The 20,804-nt window shown below is 51.2% G+C and overlaps 1 protein-coding gene and 1 non-coding gene across 2 annotated transcripts in view; one reads left to right on the forward strand and one right to left on the reverse strand.

The window, feature by feature from the left end:
* The first annotated feature begins 3,366 nt into the window (after positions 1-3,366).
* On the forward strand, positions 3,367-3,496 carry LOC142872438 (small nucleolar RNA SNORA33). The gene has a single exon (XR_012920697.1). It is a non-coding gene; the product is annotated as a small nucleolar RNA SNORA33 (small nucleolar RNA).
* An 804-nt stretch (positions 3,497-4,300) lies between these two features.
* Positions 4,301-20,804, reverse strand: part of ASB18 (ankyrin repeat and SOCS box containing 18) — a 59,597-nt gene continuing 43,093 nt past the window's right edge. Inside the window, exons 5-6 of the mRNA XM_012754505.2 lie at positions 5,782-5,895; positions 4,301-4,711 (exon numbers count right to left, since the gene is read on the reverse strand). Coding sequence (XP_012609959.2) covers positions 4,526-4,711; positions 5,782-5,895 — 300 coding nt within the window. The 3' untranslated portion in view covers positions 4,301-4,525. The remainder of the gene's footprint in view (positions 4,712-5,781; positions 5,896-20,804) is intronic.

Genomic DNA, 20,804 nt, shown 5'->3' on the forward strand with positions numbered 1-20,804 from the left:
GGCAGTCCAGCTGTGACCATTTCATCCTGCCCCAGGGATGGCTGGTGTGGACAGAACCCAGGACCAAGCTTCCCAGGACCTCTGTTGGTGGAGAACCTCATTTGTGTGTTTTTGAATTCTCTGTTGGTCTGATGACAAGTAATAATCAAAGATATTCAATAAAAGCTGGAGGAAAAATATTCTGCTTTAAAAGTAGAAACAGCAGATAAGAACATAATTCACCCTTTCGTTGCCTTCTGAATTTTGAGCCACGTGAATGCACCATTCAAAACTAAATTTGAAATTAAAGAAAACGATTTAGGCCTTATAGAGTTGAGTTTATGTAGTATACTCTATCAGAAAAATGACGTTCAATGTGAACTGTACATGAAAGGAAAATATTTTTAGACCCTTTAATAAAAAAAATAATACCAGGATATATTTTGTTCAGTGGAAAAGAAGTGAGCCGGGAGAAATTCTAGTCCCAAAGTGGAATAATTTTGCAGACATTCATCTCCACTAACCGACCCCCTCCCTCTTTCCTCTCCCTGCTGCCCAACTTCCCTCCCCTCTGAGTCTTGTCTTCTGCTTCTCCTTCCTCTCCTCCTCCTTTCCTTTCTCTTTCTTTCTTATCTGTGTGGAACTGTGCAAGTCCCTTAATTTGAGAACTTCCAAACACCCGTAGCACAGAGCACAGCCAGACACGGTCACTGAAACAACACATTTTTGGGCAGTGAGTTTATTTTTTTGCCTTCACAAGGCAAATGGCTGGCAGTGAATTCTACAGAACTGTGAATGAATTCCACCTCGTCTGGTGATTAGGACAGGCGCAAACAACCACGCTGGTCATTGTTTATGCCACAGTCACGGCCGTAAGCCAGGAACGGCGTTCAGCACATCTCCACAGCCACCAGAACGCAGGTGACTCAGAACTGGTTTCTAGTGCAGACTTGTTCCTTACTAATGCTCTTGCAGCCATGATGTCATGTTCCTGGGAAGCTGGGGGCCGGGTAAAGGATGCCTGACACCTTAGGAGGACTTTTGCACCGGGGTCCATGTGGACCAAGAGCGCTAGGCTGGAGGTCTGGGTGCCGCATTCCGTATGGTGTTGACTCGGTGGAGCGGGGTGGAGGGAATACTCATGGTAGAAGTCACATGACTGCCTGTAGGACACTGTGATGCAACTGGCCAGGGAAGCCTCACAGTGTGCAGACTGCCACCTGCCCTGGGGGTATGGGAGCCCATATTCCACACAGAGAGGCAGCCAGAGAGAAGGTGGCCAGGGTGACAGCCCTTCCTCCCCAGGCCTCCCTGATGTGCCCCAGTTCTCCAGCAGCTCTGCAAGGAGTTGTCCTTCTTCACTCGGCTGTGGGCTCCCTGAGGAGGGGGCACCCGTCAAGTCTGCCTTGCTGATGGTGGGGCCCCGGCCCTAGCACTGGGCTCCACCACACGCTCAGACCTGCAGAACTGCGCCCACTCCAGACCTTTGAAGCCTGAATCTACATTTCAACAAGATCCCTTTAGGGCTAGAGAAGACCTGCCTTATGCCGGATGTCCCACCGATTCCCAACTGAGTGGGAGGGGCCAGACACTTTCACTTCCCAGGTAAGCCAACTGAGCCAATTTCAGCTGAGTAACTGTTCTTGTTGCTCTGTGGAGGAGCCTGGTTCTGAACCCCTCTCCAGGGTGTTACCTGGGGCTGCACCCACCTTCCAGTGCACTGCGTCCCTTCCCAGGACAAAGCCATCTTCCTCGAGTCCCACTGTGACCACACCCGAGACCTGCAGTGTGGCTCCTCGTGGTCTGTCCAGTGACCTTCAGAATCCTCGGTCGGGAGGCCGAGGCCCTCCTGAGCTGCCCCCCCAGGCTCCCCAGCCCTGCCTCCCTCCAGCTGCCAAAGTATGGGGACCCTCCCCTCCAGGAGGATGAATCACTGCCCCTCCCCTGAGCCCTGCGCTTTCCTGCGCCCCTGCCTTTGTTCAAGCTTTCCCCTGGATACAGTGGGGACCCCTGAAAGTCCATGCAGGAGGGACTTGGGGAGAGTCCTGTGCCTGCGGTGGGGGTATGGTTGTGTGGACACTGTGTTCACATGGCCCTTTTGTAGGACAGGCCAACTGTCCATCTCAAAGGGCGAGTGCGAGTGGCTCAGCTGGCGCTGGGGATGGTGCCCCTGCCTTGGCAGATCCACTGTGTTGAAATCTGACCACCCCCAAGGTGCAGCCTGGCTTCCTCCTTGGTGACACGCACCCTCACTGGGTGGCCTTGCAAGGGCCCCTTTCACTCCCACAGGGGGCGTCACTCGTGGTGCACACAGCATCCTGCCTCGTGCCACAGTTGCTGGCTGGGGTCTGAGCTCCCCTTCCGGGCTGCACCAACGGGAGGACGTGCTTGTCCCCTCTGAGGCTCACCCTGGCAGCACCTTGCCCTGGAAAACAGGGAGCCGCTGCTGAGAGCTCCGGCCACAGGGCATAGTAACAGAGAGTCTGACGTCTAGCAGAGCCAGCAAATCGGGAGACGACTGCCACTGAAAACACAGTTTATCACTCACTGGTCCCAAGAGGAGGGGCATGCCATGCCACAGGGGGCCACGCAGGAAGGACCAGGGTTGACCAGGAGGTGGGGGGAGGAAGGACAAGGCAGGATAAGGCTTAGGGTTGGCCAGTTTGACTCACGTCAGCAGGCTTTGGGGCACAGGGCTGTCCCGAGTTGCCTGGCACCTGGCTCTGGGGTGCACAGTGATCTGGAGTGTGACAGCCGGGTGACAGAGCTGGGTGTGAGCTCTGAGCTCTGGACTGGTTGGTTTATGTTTGCAAAGCATGCCCCGTGTCTGGTTGTTTACTGCCTCCAAGAATTGGGTAGCTCGGGGAGGGGCAGTCCCTCCAGGGCCAGCGGGGCCCCAGATAGCGACGCGTCAGACAGAGACAGCAAGAGGCAAGATCACCGCGGTCCGCGCCGTGCAGAACATCTCTCTGCCGCGTGATGCTCAGGTTGAGCTGACGGCACCCTCTACCAGCCTGTGTCTGTTCCTGGCACCTGGCGCGCGGGCAAGGGTGTCAGACAGAAGAAGACTGGTACGGGAAGGGAATGCCCAGCTCACCGCCCGCCCGTGCCTCCCGGGGAGCTCTAGGCTGTAATGTGCTCGCAAGCACAGCGGGCCCCCGGAAGGCGCCCGGGCTGTGGACCGGCGTCCTCCCCACGTGCAGGCCCGGCTCGCTCTGGGGACAGAGGCTCCCCAGGTGGCTGTCCCCAGGAGGGGTGAGAGGCCTCTCCTCGGTGGGCAGAAGGCCTGAAGGCTTGGACAAATAGGTACCCAGCAGGGCCTCGAAGAACGTCATTTCTTTCATCATCACTTTGTTGTCACATCAATGAGAAATAAAATCGATTCCTGAGCCAGCCAATGAATCTGCTTCCTTGAAAGTGTTTCTGCAGAAATGTTTAAGAAGCTGGTGATAGCACAGCCATGTTGTGGGCCTTAAGGACACTGAAGTTGTTAAGGTCCCTGAAAATGGCCACAGCAACAATAAAAATCGACTCCTGGCCGGGGACGCTGTCTCTCCAGCACCTCCCAGCCCCGAAGCCGTGCATGTGAGGTGGACTGGCTTGTCCATGTGGTCCCGGTCTGAGTGCGGGCGTGCATGGCTGTGCCTTGCGACGGAACAGTGTCCTGTCGGGGGTGGGGGGCAGGCTCCTACCTTGTGCCCTGAGCTGCCAGGATAGGGTCCAGCCACGCACAGCCCCGAAGTGGGATAAGAGGGTTGGAAAATGAATGAATGGATGAATACAAATTGTTGTAAAATAAAAATTTCCAAAGCCTATGATAGTCATCCAGATGCATGACAACACGTGCTGCAGTGTGACAGTGCATCGCCTGTGACTGTTTTTGGGTGTGTGGCAGTAGGGGGTGCTCCCACAAGGTTCCCTGTGCCAACATTTATTCCTTGACTTAACCCATGCCCACCGCTGTGGCTGCCGTCACTCAGCAGTGCGCTGAAAACTGGGCAGATCATCTTACTTGTTGTTATTAGTCTTCCTCAAATGCACGTGCAGCCCACCATCTATTTCGAGGGTTACTACCAGAAGTGTTTCGAGTCTCTCTTTGTACGTTTGCTGAGATGGCTCTGTGACCAGAAACATGCTGCAGGCGCTTAACTCCGGTTTATGGAGTCAATTAGCCTAGGTAAAGCTGTTTTGCTTAAAACCGCAGTGTCGGAGACCCTATCTATGGTGACGATGAGGGCTCACTGTGCCTTTTAGTTTAACCTTCGTCAAAACGCACTTTCAAGACCGAGCGAGCACCCTGGTAGCCCCGGTTTCACGGGTCCCTCGCGAGCAACCCGGGAGGCAGAAAAGGCTTTTTTGTTTATTACCAATCCCACCTCCACGTGCACCTGAAGCCCAGCGAGGTTGGCGCTCCCGTCAGTCACACTGGAGCTCGAGGGGGACGGCGGGTCCCACCCTCACCTGTCCACACTCACGGTCTTCTGCACGCAGCCTCCACGGACGGGCAGACAGGAGGGCGAGAGCCGTGGCTGCCACGTTCTGGGTTTCAGTGCAAGACCCCTTCCGGCTCCAAAAGCAGGTACCTCTGCAGGGACTTCGGCAAGGGCAACAGGGGAATGAGGTCCCAGCACCGCCTGCCAAACAGTCTGCGAAGGGCACAGCGGCAGAGGTGCTGCAGGCAGCGGGGGGCGTGGGCCGAGGCGAACAGGGACCGGTAGAAAGGCTCGTGCATCTGGAAGAAGGGAAGGCAGGCGGGGCACAGTCTGTGTGCGCGTGGGGCCAACACGCATTTCCTTCCCGGCTCCCCACAGCTGCCTGGTCCCACTAACCACGCTGGGGAGAGAAGCACCATTCTGGGGCAGCTGTCCTCCACCAAAAGGGTCTGGGACTTTCCTAAAGCTCAGTTCCTGCCGGGTGGGAGGGGGCTCTGTTTCGGGTCACTTCAGGTAACACAGGTAGTGTGCTAGGACCCCACTTTGCTCCAGCCGCTTTGCACAACAGCCCTGCAGCTGCGGGCGTGGCCCAGTCGTGGCTCAAGTCCATGACACAGGAGGGGAAATTTTTCTAGAAGCTTCTGGAAAAAAAGTGCTCTCACTTCTTTTTAATGGACAGTCACTCACTGCGGACTTTGCCGTGTGTAGACGTAATGCCCACAGCTGCCGTGGGCAGATCTTGAGCCAGGAGAAGAGGACGCTACACACGGGACCGGACTGGCGCATCCTGGTGGAGCCAGAACCGTGGATTCGGGGGGCTCCGACGCCCACCTTTCTTTGGACGCCAGCTGGGGAGCCTTGACCTTCCTCAGTCCTGCCTGCAGCCGACAGCACCCCAGCTGTAGTGGCGGGCTCCCGGGTGGGCGGCTATTGAGGCTCCCATGCAAATACGCCCAGCTTCCCTGTCTCCTTCCCACCTAGGATGTTTTTTTTTTTTTTTTTTTTTTTTTTGAGACAGTCTTGCTTTGTTGCCCAGGCTAGAGTGAGTGCCGTGGCGTCAGCCTAGCTCACAGCAACCTCAAACTCCTGGGCTCAAGTGATCCTGCTGCCTCAGCCTCCCGAGTAGCTGGGACTACAGGCATGCGCCACCATGCCCGGCTCATTTTTTCTATATATATTAGTTGGCCAATTAATTTCTTTCTATTTATAGTAGAGGCGGGGTCTCGCTCTTGCTCAGGCTGGTTTCAAACTCCTGACCTTGAGCAATCCGCCCGCCTCGGCCTCCCAGAGAGCTAGGATTACAGGCGTGAGCCACCGCAACCGGCTCCTCGGAGGATTTGTATTTACCCGATATCAGCAGTTTCCTCACCTGAAATACTTCTTCCGGAATCACCTCCCTCCAGGACTCCGACACGCGCAGCTGAGGGTAGGAGTTGAAGAGAACCTCAATGACCGCCGGGGACGGGGCACAGGTCTTCAGTACCTGGTTGGGAGAGGCCAAGGCCAGCATCGGGTGACTGGGTTTGGGGTGCAAGTGGGGGAGGGTGGGCAGAGGTGGGGTCTGTACTCTCTAGCCGTGTGGCCTCACCGTGCCCAAGTGGCACAGGGCACAGCGACAGCCACGGTAGGACAGGGCTGCTGCAGGGGTTGAATGAGATGAGTTCAGGCACAGAAGGACACAGGTAACAGCTCTGCCAGGGGGCCCTTCTTGTCCCCACGGTGGCTCCTGTGAGAAGCCTGGGCAGAGCGCTCCAGCATTCTAGTTCCCAGGGGGATATGCCCAGGGCTGGGCAGGTCCGCTTTGCGCCCCGAGGGCTGCTCAGAAAAAAGGAAAGAAGTTCTGCTGGGAGGAGGTCTGGCCCGAGGATGATGTTCCCAATTCTTACCTCAATTTTCTAAGATGTCAGGAAATTGATGGTTGGGGGAAAAGAATTGTTTTGCTGCTGAATTTCCTCTTGACTTGGCCTTTACATTTTATTTTTGCAGTCCCCACTGGCAAAGATTCCAATTTTCTTTTAGTTTTTTTAGAGACAGAGTCTTGCTCTGTCACCCAGACTGGAGTGCAGTGGCACAATCATAGCTCAGTGTAGCCTCCAACTCCTGGGCTCAAGCAATCCTCCTGCCTCAGTCTCCCAAGTAGCTGGGACTACAGGCGTGAGCCACCACACCCCAGCTAGCTTTTTCTATTTTTCGTAGAGATGAGGTCTCCTATGTTGCCCAGAGACCTGTTTGTCCTGGACTGATCTCAAGCTCCTGGCTTCAAGTGATCCTCCTGCCTTGGCCTCCCAAAGTGCTGGGATTATAAGCATGAGCCACTGTGCCTGGCCTGATCCTATTGTCTTTGCAAATTTATAATTCAAGTCTATCAGCTTCATCATAAAGATGGGAACACTATATGCTTTTGTAAAAAAAAAACAAAACCTTTTTAATTATGGAGAAATTTGAACATGCACAAAAGTAAACTGAATAGCACAATAAATCCCTGTGTGCCGATCATCAGCCCGTAGGCAATCCTGCCAGATCCACTCCCCCAGTATTATTTTAAAGCAAATTTCACGTATCCTATAGTTTCATCTGCAAATAGTTGAGTGCATCTCTTATAGAGCCTTTAGAAGAAATATAAAGACAATATCATTATAACACCTGAGAAATTAATAATAGTTTCTAAATATATCTAATATAGAGTCAGGGTTTAAATTCACAAATTTCTCTTAAATGCTAGTATGTTAACAAAATATTTCGTTTGTTTGAATAACAATCCAGATAAGCTGACACAGAGGGATTGGGTGACACGACTGAGTTTTAGGTTTCTCTTTTTTGTTTCACGTGATTGATGTGTTGTAGAAACGGGGCTGTTTGTCCTGTAGAGTTCTCCCTGGTGGGGTTTTGCTGATCGGGTCCTTGTGGGGTTCGTGAACATGCTGCTCTCTCCCTGTTTCTGCAAATTTGTAGTGAGATTTAGAAGCTTGACCAAATTCAGATTTGATTTTAGAGAGGGGCAGGGCAATTTCATAGAGACTTTTTTTTTTTTTTTTTGAGACAAGGTGTTGCTAGAGTACAGAGGTGCCATCATAGCTCACTGCAGCCTCCAATTTGTGGGCTCAAGCAATCCTCCCACCTCAGCCTCCCAAAGTGCCAGATTACAGGAGTGAGCCACTGTGCCCAGCCTCTTTAAGTCTAACATTTGCCAAGTGTTATAGAATTGCTTTTCCTATTTCTTGGTTGAGAGAGCTGAAGTTATGGCAAATTTCTGAGACCAGCCACCACATATCTGCAGCATATGATGACCACAGCCAATAGTGAGCCGAGCTCTCCAAACACCGAGTCACAAGGAAGGAGGGATTGAAACCACTCACGGCCGCTCACTCTGCCACGCGCCTCCCTGCTTCACAGTTCCAGATCAAACCCTCTTTAACATGCAGAAAGACAAAGTAAAAAAAATCATATTTTTTTGTTCAGAGATAACCACTATTAACATTTTGCGTATGCTGATGTGTTATGCATTTAGACAAAAAAAATTAGTGTCCAGTACATACCAAAAATGGGTGAATGCTTTGCAAATAATTTCGAAACTTGATCTTTTTTCCACTCAAAATAGATTGTGAAGAATTAAAAAATGAGCATTTTGAATGAGGTGGAAGAGGAGGAGGAAAATGAAAGAAGTGAGCATTTCAAGATTTTTGTAGCTATATTTTATTTTATGAAGATGTCATCATGTGTTCAATGAATAAACTACTGTGAGTTGCCTTAATATTTTTTGATATGATAACAATGGACATCCTTGCATATAATCCTATCTCTTTCTCCCCCCAACCATTCTTATTTAAATATCTACTTGAATTCCTGGAAATAGAATTGCAAGGTCAAAGACTACGTACATTTTAAAGCTTTTAAAACATACCACCAAATTGTGTGTGCATAAATTGGTGCACTTTTTAAATAACTGAGTATGAGAGGGCCTCTCTCTCCCACCCAAAGTATCTCACTAATTATTTAAATTTGATAGGCTTAGTATAGAATATTTACTTTTGTTTTGGTTGACCGTTGTTTTTCTTCCTTTGTAAACTGCTAAATTGTATCTTTTGCTCATTTTTCTATTGGTGTGTTCCTTTTTTTCATTGATTTATAAGTATACTTTATTTATTAAATTTATTTTTCAGGTAGGTAATCATTTTGCAAATAATGCTAATTTTTCTCCTCAATTTTCATATTTCTTATTTTATTACATTGGAGCTTTTTTTTTTTTTTTTTTTGAGACAGAGTCTCACTTTGTTGCCCGGGCTAGAGTGAGTGCCGTGGCGTCAGCCTAGCTCACAGCAACCTCAAACTCCTGGGCTCAAGCGATCCTCCTGCCTCAGCCTCCCGAGTAGCTGGGACTACAGGCATGTGCCACCATGCCCGGCTAATTTTTTATATATATATCAGTTGGCCAATTAATTTCTTTCTATTTATAGTAGAGACGGGGTCTCGCTCAGGCTGGTTTTGAACTCCTGACCTTGAGCAATCCGCCCGCCTCGGCCTCCCAAGAGCTAGGATTACAGGCGTGAGCCACAGCGCCCGGCCATACATTGGAGCTTTTAAGTTCAATGTTAAATAGCAACATTAATAGCAAGCACGATCACCTTACTCCTAATTTTAGTAGGATTGTCTGTAATGTTTTGCCATACACATAATCTTAGATATTATTAATAGTTTCAGCTAGATACTCTGTTCTATGTCGAAGAAATATCCTTTAATTCCTAGGTTACTACAAAGTTTAAATTTTATTTTTTGCCTTTTTCTAACAAAGTTGACCCAAAAAGATTTTCCAATGTTGACCCATTTTTGCCTTCAAAAAACAGACCCTATTTGGCTATTCTTCTGTATAGAACTTGCATATTATAAATTTAAAAAATATAAAAAATAATTATTTTATCATTATGTGTGTTAAACATATTATATAGACCATGAAAACACTACATAATTATTATATATAATATAATGCCAGATTCTGTTTGCTAATATTTTTGCATCTCTTTTAATAACTAATATTGGAGGGGAGAGATCTCCACTGTATCTATGAATAAGCACCCTTTTCTCATTTGAAATGCACTGTAAGTGTATCTTCAAAGTTTTTTTCTTGTTTAGTCTTGTGGGAGGTTTGTCTATTTCATTTTTTTTTCTCCAAGAAATCGGCTATTGGATTTTGTTGATCAGTTCTCTTTAAAAACATTCTAACCCATTACTTTTTGCCTTTATCATTATTAATTCCGTTCTCCCATCTCCTTAGGTATGTTCTGTTTCTCTTTCCAACTCCTTGGATTGACTGCTCAGTTAATTTGGTAACATTTCTTTTCTCTCGTATCATAATAAAAGGAACTTTTAACATCATATGGATTTTCCTTCCTTTGAACATAGGTATGGTCATAGCCACAAGTTTTAAGGCACAGTTCTGTCTTTATTAAATAGTCTGCAATTAAATAACTATTGATGCAGTAGTTACTTGGGAGTGTGTTGTAACATTTTTAAATGGTTAAGTTATTTATTTTTATTTATTTTTTGAGACAGAGTCTCACTTTGTTGCCCAGGCTAGGGTGAGGGCCATGGTGTCAAGCTAGCTCACAGCAACCTCAATCTCCTGGGCTCAAGCGATCCTCCTGCCTCAGCCTCCCGAGTCGCTGGGACTACAGACTACATGCGCCACCCTGCCCAGCTAATTTTTTGTATATATATTTTTAGTTGGTCAATTAGTTTCTTTCAATTTTTTTAGTAGAGACGGGGTCTGGCTCAGGCTGGTTTCAAACTCCTGACCTTGAGCAATCCACCCGCCTCGGCCTCCCAGAGTGCTAGGATTACAGGAGTGAGCCACCACCCCCGGCCTATTTTTAAAAATGAACAACGTTTTACTACTGACTTTCACGTGTGTTGCAATGTGGTTCTAGGCAATGTCTGTTGGGTGGGCATGAGAAGAAGCTGTATTTTGTTTAAAGTTCAATACATACTTGTCACATTTCTCATTTGGAGCTTCTGCACTTTTTTTTTTTTTTGCCTACTTGATCTGCCAAAGACTGAGATATGAACTAAAAATCACCTAGGATTATTTTTTCAGTCCATTTCTTTATTTTAACATAATCTTTTTTGGCACATAAAGTTCCTAATGGTTATCTCTTCACTACAGACTATGTCCTTTGTCGGTATCAAACAAATCTTTTCCCCCTCATTTTGTGTATTTCTCTGGACTTCTTCTATTTGCATATTGACATAAAAATATAGTTTTTGGTTTTTGCCAGAATTCCTCTGCTCATTTTTAAATTTTAACCTTTTTTTTTTTCACTTTGTTTTAAATGTGTTTGAGAGTCTCTGTATTGGTAAGAGGGTACTTTAAGCAACTCATATATATTGTTAAAAATAATTTATTTGGTCTTCCTTCTATCTCATTTTATTATTTTTTATGCTTCTTTTGTCTTTATGCTTCCTTTGTTTTCTGGTTCTATTACATAGGTCTGTGTAATTTCTTTGCATTCATCTTCTGGATTTTGTATGTATGTATGTATGTATGTATTTTCTTTAAAATTATACTGGTGGTTGCCTTCAAAATAAAAAATATCGACCTGTAGTTCTAACATCTAAACAATATCTTTTGTGTTCCACAGATGCTATTACCCTTTGTCTTGTCTCTCTCTCTTAACCAGTTCTTCTCCTTCCTCATAACATCTGGAGTTTTGCTTCCAGGTTATGATTATCATATGCCTGTATTTTGTGTTATGCATCTCTTTCAGTATTCATTTTGGTATCTGCATTTAGTTGCACAACCAGCTTTACAGCGATTGAAGTTGACTCTTATCGTAGCTGGGCTGCATGCTCACCACTGTCCTTTGAGCCATTTATTCTGCAGGTATTTGTTGGGCTCCTACTAGAAGCTGGGGGTTGCGTTGTGTCTGCGTGTTACCACGGCAAGCTGCCCCTTCATGGAGAGTTACGGTCCAAAACAACAACAGCAACGACAATACAGGTGCTATGGTCATATGGCGGGGCGACTCCAAGGTGTTGGAAACGGCCCTAAACTCAGCTCGGGACTTTCGGAGGGTGGCGAGCTGGACAGGGAAAGGTTTCTGGAGGAGGTGACGTCCAAGCTGGGCCCCGGCTGTGGAGGAGGCGTCAGCAGGCACACAAAAGGCACAGAGGGTCCCCAGGACTCCAGTGTTCCGGGCAGAGAAAACACTGGCCGGTGTGGGAGGAGAAGATGAGCACACGGTGTGGGCTGGGCGTGGGGCGTGAGGCAGGGAGTGGCGGGAAGGGAAACAGGAGCGGAAGCCGAAGCGGGCAGATTAAGGGGGGCGTTACCCGCCAGGGTGAGGAGGCTTTTATCTTGCAGCACCGGGAGCGCTGGGAGCGTTGTGAACGGAGGGTGGTGGGATCCGGTTTTAATCCGGGAATGCCCCCACGGCTGAACGTGCAGAGAGGCTGGTTAAGAAGATGTCTGCACAACGCAGGGCAGAGAAGCTGGGGGCCTCGCCTCGGGTGGTGGCAGTCAGGGTGGAAACAGATGGAGAGCCACGTAGGAGGCAGCGTTGAGAGATTCCAGCACCATCTCCCCATTCCTGAGCTCCTCTGAAACGTCGTCTGTCAGCTGGAGGACGCCCAGCCCAAATTGCCGCTCCACCCACCTGCCCTTGCCCCAGCACCAGTGATGTGGCCGCAGCAGGTGGGCGCGTCCGCCCTGCGCCACCTGCTGTGTAGCCTCATCTGACGCCATTAATGGCGTCTTCCACCTGACACCTCCTCGTTCTCTTATGTCACTGGTGGGAACTGCTCAGCTTCCTGGCCGCTTTGTCTCTCTGTCTTCCTGATGCTGGCATGACCCCGCATTCGGCCCCTGTCCCTCTTGTGTTCCCCGTTTACTCTCACTCCCTGGGGAGCTACCGCCCTTGGCCCACCGACCCTCAGAAGTTTGTCTCCAGGCCAGTCAAGTCTCTCTCTCAGACTCCAGGCTGGAACGTCCCACCGCTTACTCACGGCTCCTCTCCGCTGTGTCTCACGCCCAGCACATCAAGGACCGAGGGCCCTGGCTCACCCGGTCCCAACCTGCCACTCTGCCATCTCGGATGATGCCACCCGGCCTCCCAGGCTCTCCTCCGAAACCCTTGCAGGCCTGTTCACTCCTCGTCTCTCGCACTCCACGCCCAGTCTGGTATCTGCTAAGGAATCCTGTTGGCTCCACCTCCAGAACACAGCCAGGATCAGGTCACCTGCCCCGTCCTCTCCACCGTCACCCCTCACAAGGGCCACGGCAGCACCCTCCTGACTGTCCTCTCCACTTCTGTTCTCCGGCTCAGGCGCTCTCCTGCCACAGCCGCCAGAAGGATCCGTCCTCACTAAACATTACCTGGGTCCTGCCACCTCTCTGCTCAAACCCCCCGGAGGCCAGAGTCATCGCACCGTCCTGCGAGCCCCCACGCCACCCTCGCTCCCTCTCCTACCGCCTCTGTTTCACCTCCTTCTACCGCCCCGCTGGCTTGTTCCACTTTCGGCCGTGCTGGTCCCCTGACCCCGAGCACAGGACAGGCCGGTTCCAGCCGCAGGCCACGGACTGCTCGGCTGCTGTCCCCAGACACCTGCACCGCTGCGCCCTCACCTCTCTCAAGTCTTGCTCAGAAGTCACTGACCTGACTGCTCTATTCAGAACTGCAACTGCCTCCCACCCCCTTCTTTCTCCATAGTCCTCGTCACTTTATTGGTCTATTTATTATGCTCCATTTTTTTGGAGCAGGAAAAAACCCTGTTTTATGACACAACGGAAGCAGAATATGATGTGCGTCTCAGGCAGTCTGCTAAGAGACTGCAAAGACAGAAAGGAAAGTTCCCACCCTTAGTCCTCAAGTAGACAGCATGACAGCGCCGTCTGTCTTGCACAGTTCTTCCTAAATCCACCCAGTAATTGGGGAGGGTGCCTGTGTCTGCTGATTGGCTATATTTAAAGGGAAAATAAACCTCCCACGTTTTCATGGCAGGAAGTAGTTCTGCAACTGGAGCCAGATGCTTGCTAAAGGCAAGCTCTGACTCCCCAGTAGAAACCCGGGCAGGGCACTGTCGTCTCGGCTATTTACATTTCAGTGCCGTGGTTCCCCACTCCTACAGAAAGACAATCCTGAGTCAAAAAGACAGAAAAAAAAAAAAAGACAAAGACCTATTTAGCCATTAAAATAATTTACATGTATTTCAAAGAGGCAGAAAAAATTTACATATAGAAGTTTCCTATGTTGAATCTTTAAGAAAATGAAGGGAACAAAATCTCTTTCCTTGTTTTCAAGTTGGAGGATTCAGTTTCACATTTCTCGTTTGTCTTTGCTCTTACAACCACCAGGCGTAGGGCCCTGGTCTCGAACTCACGGACACCAGAGTTCAGGAGGATGGTGCTTGGATTCAGACACCTGAGGGGTGGCCTTGGGCACACCGTGTGCACGTGAAGAAGGGTTTGTGGGGGGAGTAAAAGGCAGAAGAGAGAAAGGTGCTGTCCAGGGCCAGGGGTGGGGACAGTGCAGGGGTGCTGGGAGGGTGGGTTTGGGCTGCAGGTGTTGCAGGCCCGGGCGGGCTCTGCTCTGGCTCACTCCTGTGTCCCTGCAGGCAGGTGAGATGATGCCCGGGTGGTCCAGAAACCTGGGTTCACGGAGGGGCCAGGTGGCGGCTGCAGATTCGCTGTCTGGGTGTGGGGATAATCCAGGAATCCTCTCGGTACCTATGTAGGTTTTTGGTGGGGAGCTCCAGGAGCAAAGGTGCTGTGGGGGCCGTCCTGAGTGCTGGCCCCAGTCTCGAGAGGGGCTTGGACACATCACTGCCTGGGGCACATGTGGGTGACGGGCAGCAATCGATCGCGTGGGGGCAGCAGGGTTGGGGGGGCACTCTGCCCTCAGAACTCATTCCCTCTGTGTCCTGAGGAAAGAAAAATAGCTCACAGCTACCCGAGCTGTGTGAGGTATCAGTATGCTCTGTGTTTAACGTCTGTCTTCCCCCTTAGCACGTGGGCTCCATGTGGGCGGGAATACTGTTTGTCCTCTGATCGGTTCACCCATGTATCCCAAGGGCCTAGTACGTTGCTGGTACATGACTGGTGCTCAATAAATAGTTGTTGAATAAGTAATTGAATACAAGTATGTTTTTTTCCTTTTTAAAAAAAATGCATTAGAAAGGCATGTTTGGGCATGGTGGCATGTACCTATAATCTCAGCTACTCAGGAGGCTGAGGTGGGAGGATCCCTCGAACCCAGAGGTTCAAGGCTGCAGTGAGCTATGACCGTACCACCGCAATTCAGCCTGGGTAACAGAGCAAGACCCTGTTTCCAATTTAAAAAGGCATGTTTTACGAGCCCTTGATATCTAAAAGTATCTTTCTTTTGTTATCAAAATGAAACTATTTTAGGGCCAGGTGCGGTGGCTCACGCCTGTAATCCTAGCATTCTGGGAGGCTGAGGGGGGTGGATTGCTCAAGGTCAGGAGTTAGAGACCAGCCTGAGCAAGAGTGAGTCCCCGTCTCTATTATAAATAGAAAGAAATTAATTGGCTAACTATACACACACACACACACACACACACACACACACACATATATATGATTAGCTGGGCATGGTGGTGCATGCCTGTAGTCCCAGCTACTCAGGAGGCTGAGGCAGGAGGATCGCTTGAGCCCAGGAGTTTGAGGTTGCTGTGAGCTAAGCTGATACCATGGCACTCTAGCCCAGGCAATAGAAGTGAGACTCTCTCACAAAAAAAAAAAAAAAAAAAGAAAAAGAAAGAAACTATTTTAGCTGAGTATAAAATTCTAGTGTTCAAACTTTTCCTTTCAAAATCCACAGGTGATATTTCATTGAATTTTATGCTAATATTGCATCAGAGTCCAGCCTGATTTTTATTCCTTATAAATAGCCCGTTTTCTGCTTACTCTGCAAGACTTTTTCCATATCTTTTTAGAACATGTTTGTTAGAATGTATATATAGGTATGTGCCTCCCATCATTGATTGGCAGAGAACACCCATTCAACCTCTAACTACAAGTTAAGGCTTCAGTGCAGCTAAGTTTTCTTCTATTATGTCTTTGGTTATTATTTCTGATTCATTTGTTCCAGTCTCTTCTACAGTCACATGGCTGATCTGTGGGTTGGCTTTCTACTCTCTGTCCTTCATGGCCACCACTTCCTCTTTTAGCTTCTTAGTTTTGTTCTCTTCTTTTGCACTTAAGGATGATTTTTAACATTAGTCCTTCTTTATAGTGAACACTGAGGTTGACTTCTCCACAGTGTAGATGATTAGTTTGATCCAATCATGGTAATTCCATCCCCCTTGCTAGTTACTGCTGCAGGAAGGGGCAGGTTTAAACCAACTGGGACGCTCCCTCGGGGCTTCTAGAAAACTGGATATGAACAGGAAGCTAGTTGGCCCAGTTGTTGCTGGAAGGCATCCTGAGGACAGAGCTGACTCACCGAGGATGGCACAGCAGAGAGTTACAAAGCACCCGGCTCTCTGACGACGTCATGCAGACACTAAAACGGCCAATCCTGAAGGCTGCTACTTCTGCACTTCTTGTTATGTGAGACAACAAGATAACTTTCCTTCTTTAAAACTCTTTGAATTGGGTTTTCTGCCACTTGCAACTGAAACCATCTGCAAAAGCGTCCAATCAGGCAAAAGACATCATTCTAGATACTTGGACCAGAGACAATTTAACACCTGGAATTGATTATACAGGTAATCAAGCAGCTGAGATGTCCACAAGGGGAAGGTGAGGTAGCCCAGAGATGAGCCAAACAGAAAGCTGTCACTCTTAGAGCGGGTAGGCAAGGGGATGAGGTGGTCTTGTCACAGTCCAGAGACCAGGGCCACCCCGCGGAGGTGGAACCAAAGTCAACTCAGGGGCTGCCCAGCGGGCGCGGGGGCCGTGAAGGGAGGAGCCGCCTGGTGGGTGTGGGGGTCGAGGAGGAGACGCAGGTGCTACACAAGGCGGAGAAAGAGGCGGCTTGTTTTTTCATCCACACTCCAACTTCCCCTGGTGTCTGCCATTGGCTGAACCCAGCCAGAAGCCCAGCTGGGGAGGGAGTCTGAGTTCAGCTTGAAGGGAACAGCTCTCTCCCCCAGCCCCAGAATGCAGAACAGAACACAGGAACAGCAGGGAAGGACAAGGGTGTCAGCACCCTAATGCACGTCACCAATTTGATTCTTTACCTATGAATCAACCCTGCCTTTTCCTTCTTCAGTGCACTTTGTTGGTATAACTGTATCTCCTCCATCTTCCTCTTCCTGTCATTCTAGTGACTTTTCATCTTAACGTGCTGTTTTTATGGATCACGGGGGCTATGTCTTCTTGCACTTCTACGGCACTCGATCTCTGAGATATTCTTCTGGATTGTATGATGAGAGATTTGGGTTTCCTCTCTAGTTTTGGAGGCTGTCCCATTTTTCTTTGTCCCCTTTCACTATGGATCCATTCACTTTTCTGTTTATTCATCTTTGATGAAGGCAAGAACCAGACGTGAAGTTTGTCAACACAGGGGAAGTCCGTGGTCCTGCTCTCCGTCCACTGGGAAGACCGGAGAGGCAGAGGGGACAGAGGGGGACGAGGGCTGGGCCCAGCTCCATCCCCAGGTGGAGGGGGCCCCTGCTGGACCGAGCTCTGGCCTGGAGGCCTCTTGCTGCCACCGTCTTCCTGGCAGAGTTAGCAGGTCCCTCCAGTTTCCACCTCTGCCTGTCACTCCATCTCCTCGAACGCATGTCCTCAGGCAGCCTGCACTGCCCACTACTCTTTTGGTGACATCTGCCCGATGGTCGAAAACTTACAGCAGTGCCGCAGGGGGACATGGGGCCTTCCGAGACCCAGACATGGGGTTACCTTGCTGTTGCTGTGTTTCCTTTCTCTTCCTTCCTCTGGTTCACGTCTTCATAGACATTTTTAAGAGGACAAGAGCAGCTGCTCTTTATAAACTGAGCATCACACGGACATTCTAAGCATTATCACCTCTGGTCTCTTCCCACCCCAAATTTGTCTGTTTGTTTCCCAATTTCATTGCTGTCACCAGGTCAGGCCTAAGCAGGCCTTGGGGAAGGAGCGAGGCCAGGCTGCAGAGGGAGCGAGCGCCCAGTGGGCAGGTCCAGGCCGGCACAGTCAACCACGAGTCCTCCCAGCCCGGCCTGGCCAGCCCTGTCCCCTCACCACCCGACAACGAGCTCTTGGCGCTTGGTATTCCTGGCTTACGCGAGCCGCGCCAACAGCCCTTTCCTCCTGCACGCCGGCAGTCTCTGATTTCAATCATCTCCCTTATGTGTTGGGAGAAAATCACGCCATTAAGAACAGCTCACAGCGGACCCCTCCGGGTGGAGTCTGGCTGCATGTATATGGCACCCTAGGCAATTCCTGCTTCCTCAGGCCTTGCTGGCCGTGACCCTCCAGCGACCCTCGGGCCGGCTCTGCCACTTCTCTGCAAAATGCTAAATGGCTCCCAGTGACTGCACAACGCAGGGCCTCCCCCCACCCAGCCCTGAAAGAGCTGCCCTCCCCCTCCCTCGGAGCAAAAGCACCGCCCCTCCCCCGCCCCTCCCCCCCCCGGGTCACAGACTGTGACAAAGTCTTATTGCCTGTCTCTGGGAATTCATTTTCTGTCTCTCCTCTGTTCCACCTCTCTGGGGCTCCCTGCCCCTCCCCAATCCCTCCGCACTGTGCCCCTCGCGTCTGCCAGGCAGCTGGCCGCCTTCATTATTTTTACGCCAACACAGTTTAAAAATCTCGGCTGCCTCCTTGCTGTCTGCCGGGAAGCGGCTGCCACATTACGCTGACATGCTGATGTCATTAGTGTCCACGCACACTCTCTCCGGCTAATGAGGCGGCAGAAAGAAAATTAAGGGGAAAAATCACACAGGCACATTGCTTTATATGTAGATGGAGAAATAAAACAAGAGCAAGAAAAACAGAGGCGCGCTATTTACGAGCCCTCATCTCCTCCTCCCGCTGGGGCCTGGGCACACACGCCGCTGGTGAAGACAGCAAATGGGGCCCTGGGTTTTGACTACTGCTACCCCAGGATTCTCCCACTAAAAACCTGGTGACATTGGGATAGATGTGTGAAGTCGCCTTACCTAATTCTGGAATTAGGTAAGAAGAAAAAAAAAAAATGAAAACTTTAGGTCCCTATTTTCAGCATGGCTAATGCCCAGAAGGTGAGGCTAGACCAGAGACCTGCAGATGTTTCTAGAATCTGTCATTCTTGCCATCGACCTCCATCCTCCGGTGCGAGCTGTCTGCACCCCTCACCTGGACTGCCACGACAGCCTGCGGTTTTCCATCAGCCCCCCACTCTGGCGTTTTCTCTACCCTTGAGCAGACACATCATTTCAATACGCTCTTTCGATCATCTCCTTCTCTTAAAACGACGTAACAGGTCCCCACCGTTCCCAAAGCGAAGGCCCAGCCCCTTGGCGTGGCCCTGCCTCGCCGTCCAGTCTCAGCCGGCTCCTCCTGCTGCTTCCTCTCCGGTGACCGGGCCACTTTTCCGACCATGCGTGCTGCGGTGCTTGTTCTGCCCTAGGACACGTGCCCACGCTGTTCCTTCAGTCTGGAATGTCTGTCCCCCCTCTTCAGCCTTCAGGTTGGGGCTCACTCATCACACACACGGGGGAACCTCCAACCACCGCGGGTAAGACCCCCGTGTGGCACTTTCCGGGTGAGGCGAGCCTTGGCTTCGCAGCGCTTCTCACACCAAGGCGACTTCGCATGGGTGTGTGTGCCTGTCCCACCCACGTGACCGGCGGCTGCACTGCGAACACTCCTGTTCCTCACTGCAGTCTCGGTGCCACTTGCAGGAGGTCCCAAGGGATGTTTTCGGAATGAGTAAGTAAGCACTTAAGGGACGCCCAGAGAAGCCCGGCCAATGCCTGTGCGGTTTGGGGGACACTGTCATGGCTGGTGGTGTCCTTGCATGTCCCCAAGGACTCGTGGGCAAGTCTGGATTTGAATTATTCACGACCACCTGCAGGTACATTTCCACCCTTGCCCTGACCGCTGCTCCAGAGGGAATAGAAGTGCCTTTGGGAAATAGGGCAAAGTAGGGACAAGGTGGGAGGGGCCGGAACGCGTCAGCTACGCAGATTGCCTGGGTCAGGTGATACCAGGGAACAAACCAAGCCGGCCACTGAAACCAAGCAGCAGGTGGAGGACGCACGGGAGGGCAGTGGTGTGAGTCCCATCCTGGTGCCACTACCTCCCAGCCCCGTGACTGGGGAGGTCATGTCCCATCTCGGAGGGGGGGTGCTCCAGCATTTCCGGGAATGTGCTCTTCAAAGAGGTGGGATGAGCAGAGTAGTGCCTCCTTCCTGTCGCCCAGATTGCCTCCCAGGTTCAGAAGGGGCAGGAGGAGGAACCGGAGCGAAGCACTTTATTCCAGGTCAAGCATCCAGCCCACAAAGTGCACTTGTGGCAGGTGCCGAACAAGCGCCCTCCACGCGCTGCCCCGGGGCACGGCCCCCTCGTCCTGACACCTCCAGAATCCGGCCCAGGCTGCAGCTGCTGCGGCGCCCGCCTCTGGCCACGTCTCCCCGCCTGGTGCCCGCTGGGCCGGGCACCGTCAACACGCGGCGTCCCAACCCTGACACCCTTATGTATTTTCGCTGCATGGACGCTGCCTGTCCCCAGCCGCGGGGATGGAGCCTTTGTTGGGCACGGGGACAGTGATTTATGTCCCAAGCTTGCGGTGAGTACTTTGCCTCAGTGACCCTGCGCCCCACAGGCGTCTCTCGGCGTCTGCGTGCCCGCAGGCAATGCGACATCGCGGGTGGCCCCCGCCGGTCTGTCCCGGAGAGTGGCGCGGGTTAGAACCCCTGGGGGCAGCGCAGGCTGGCGAGGAGCGCACAGCCCCGGCAAGTCCCCATCCGCCCACTGCGCCCGCGGGCGGGGCGCCCCTGGAGGGCTGCGGGGTCTCAGCGCGCTGGTGGAGTCCTCCCTCCCTCCCAAGGGTGTGAGGCAGCCCCGCGCCTGGAGCCGCAGGAGCGAGTTGCAGGTCTGCACTGTGCCGTGTGCCGTGTGCAGGGGAGGCCATGGTGGGCGACGCTTTTTGGTGAAGGCCTCAAAGAATTAAGATTTTTAAAAGGAGACTCCAATTCTTTCCACAACAGTGCGGGACTGGCTGGAAGTTCGTTGGTAAGAGCGTCTCCTGGCCTCTTGGCAACCCCTTCCCCCATTCCCCATGTCCCCCAAACCCAAACCCACCCCCAGTCTGAACAGAGGATGAGCTGCCCTACTGACTGCGTCCCATTCCCGTGTGTGGCCGACACGGTATTGGGGGTCCCAGAACAGGAGACCCAGAGGGAGGCCGGTGCCTTGTCCTGCATCTCCAGGGCGAGGTAGGGTAGTTGCCACCGCCATGGAGACAAGAGATG

Source organism: Microcebus murinus, chromosome 8 (genome assembly GCF_040939455.1).
Source record: "Microcebus murinus isolate Inina chromosome 8, M.murinus_Inina_mat1.0, whole genome shotgun sequence".
In the NCBI taxonomy this organism is placed as follows: domain Eukaryota; kingdom Metazoa; phylum Chordata; class Mammalia; order Primates; family Cheirogaleidae; genus Microcebus; species Microcebus murinus.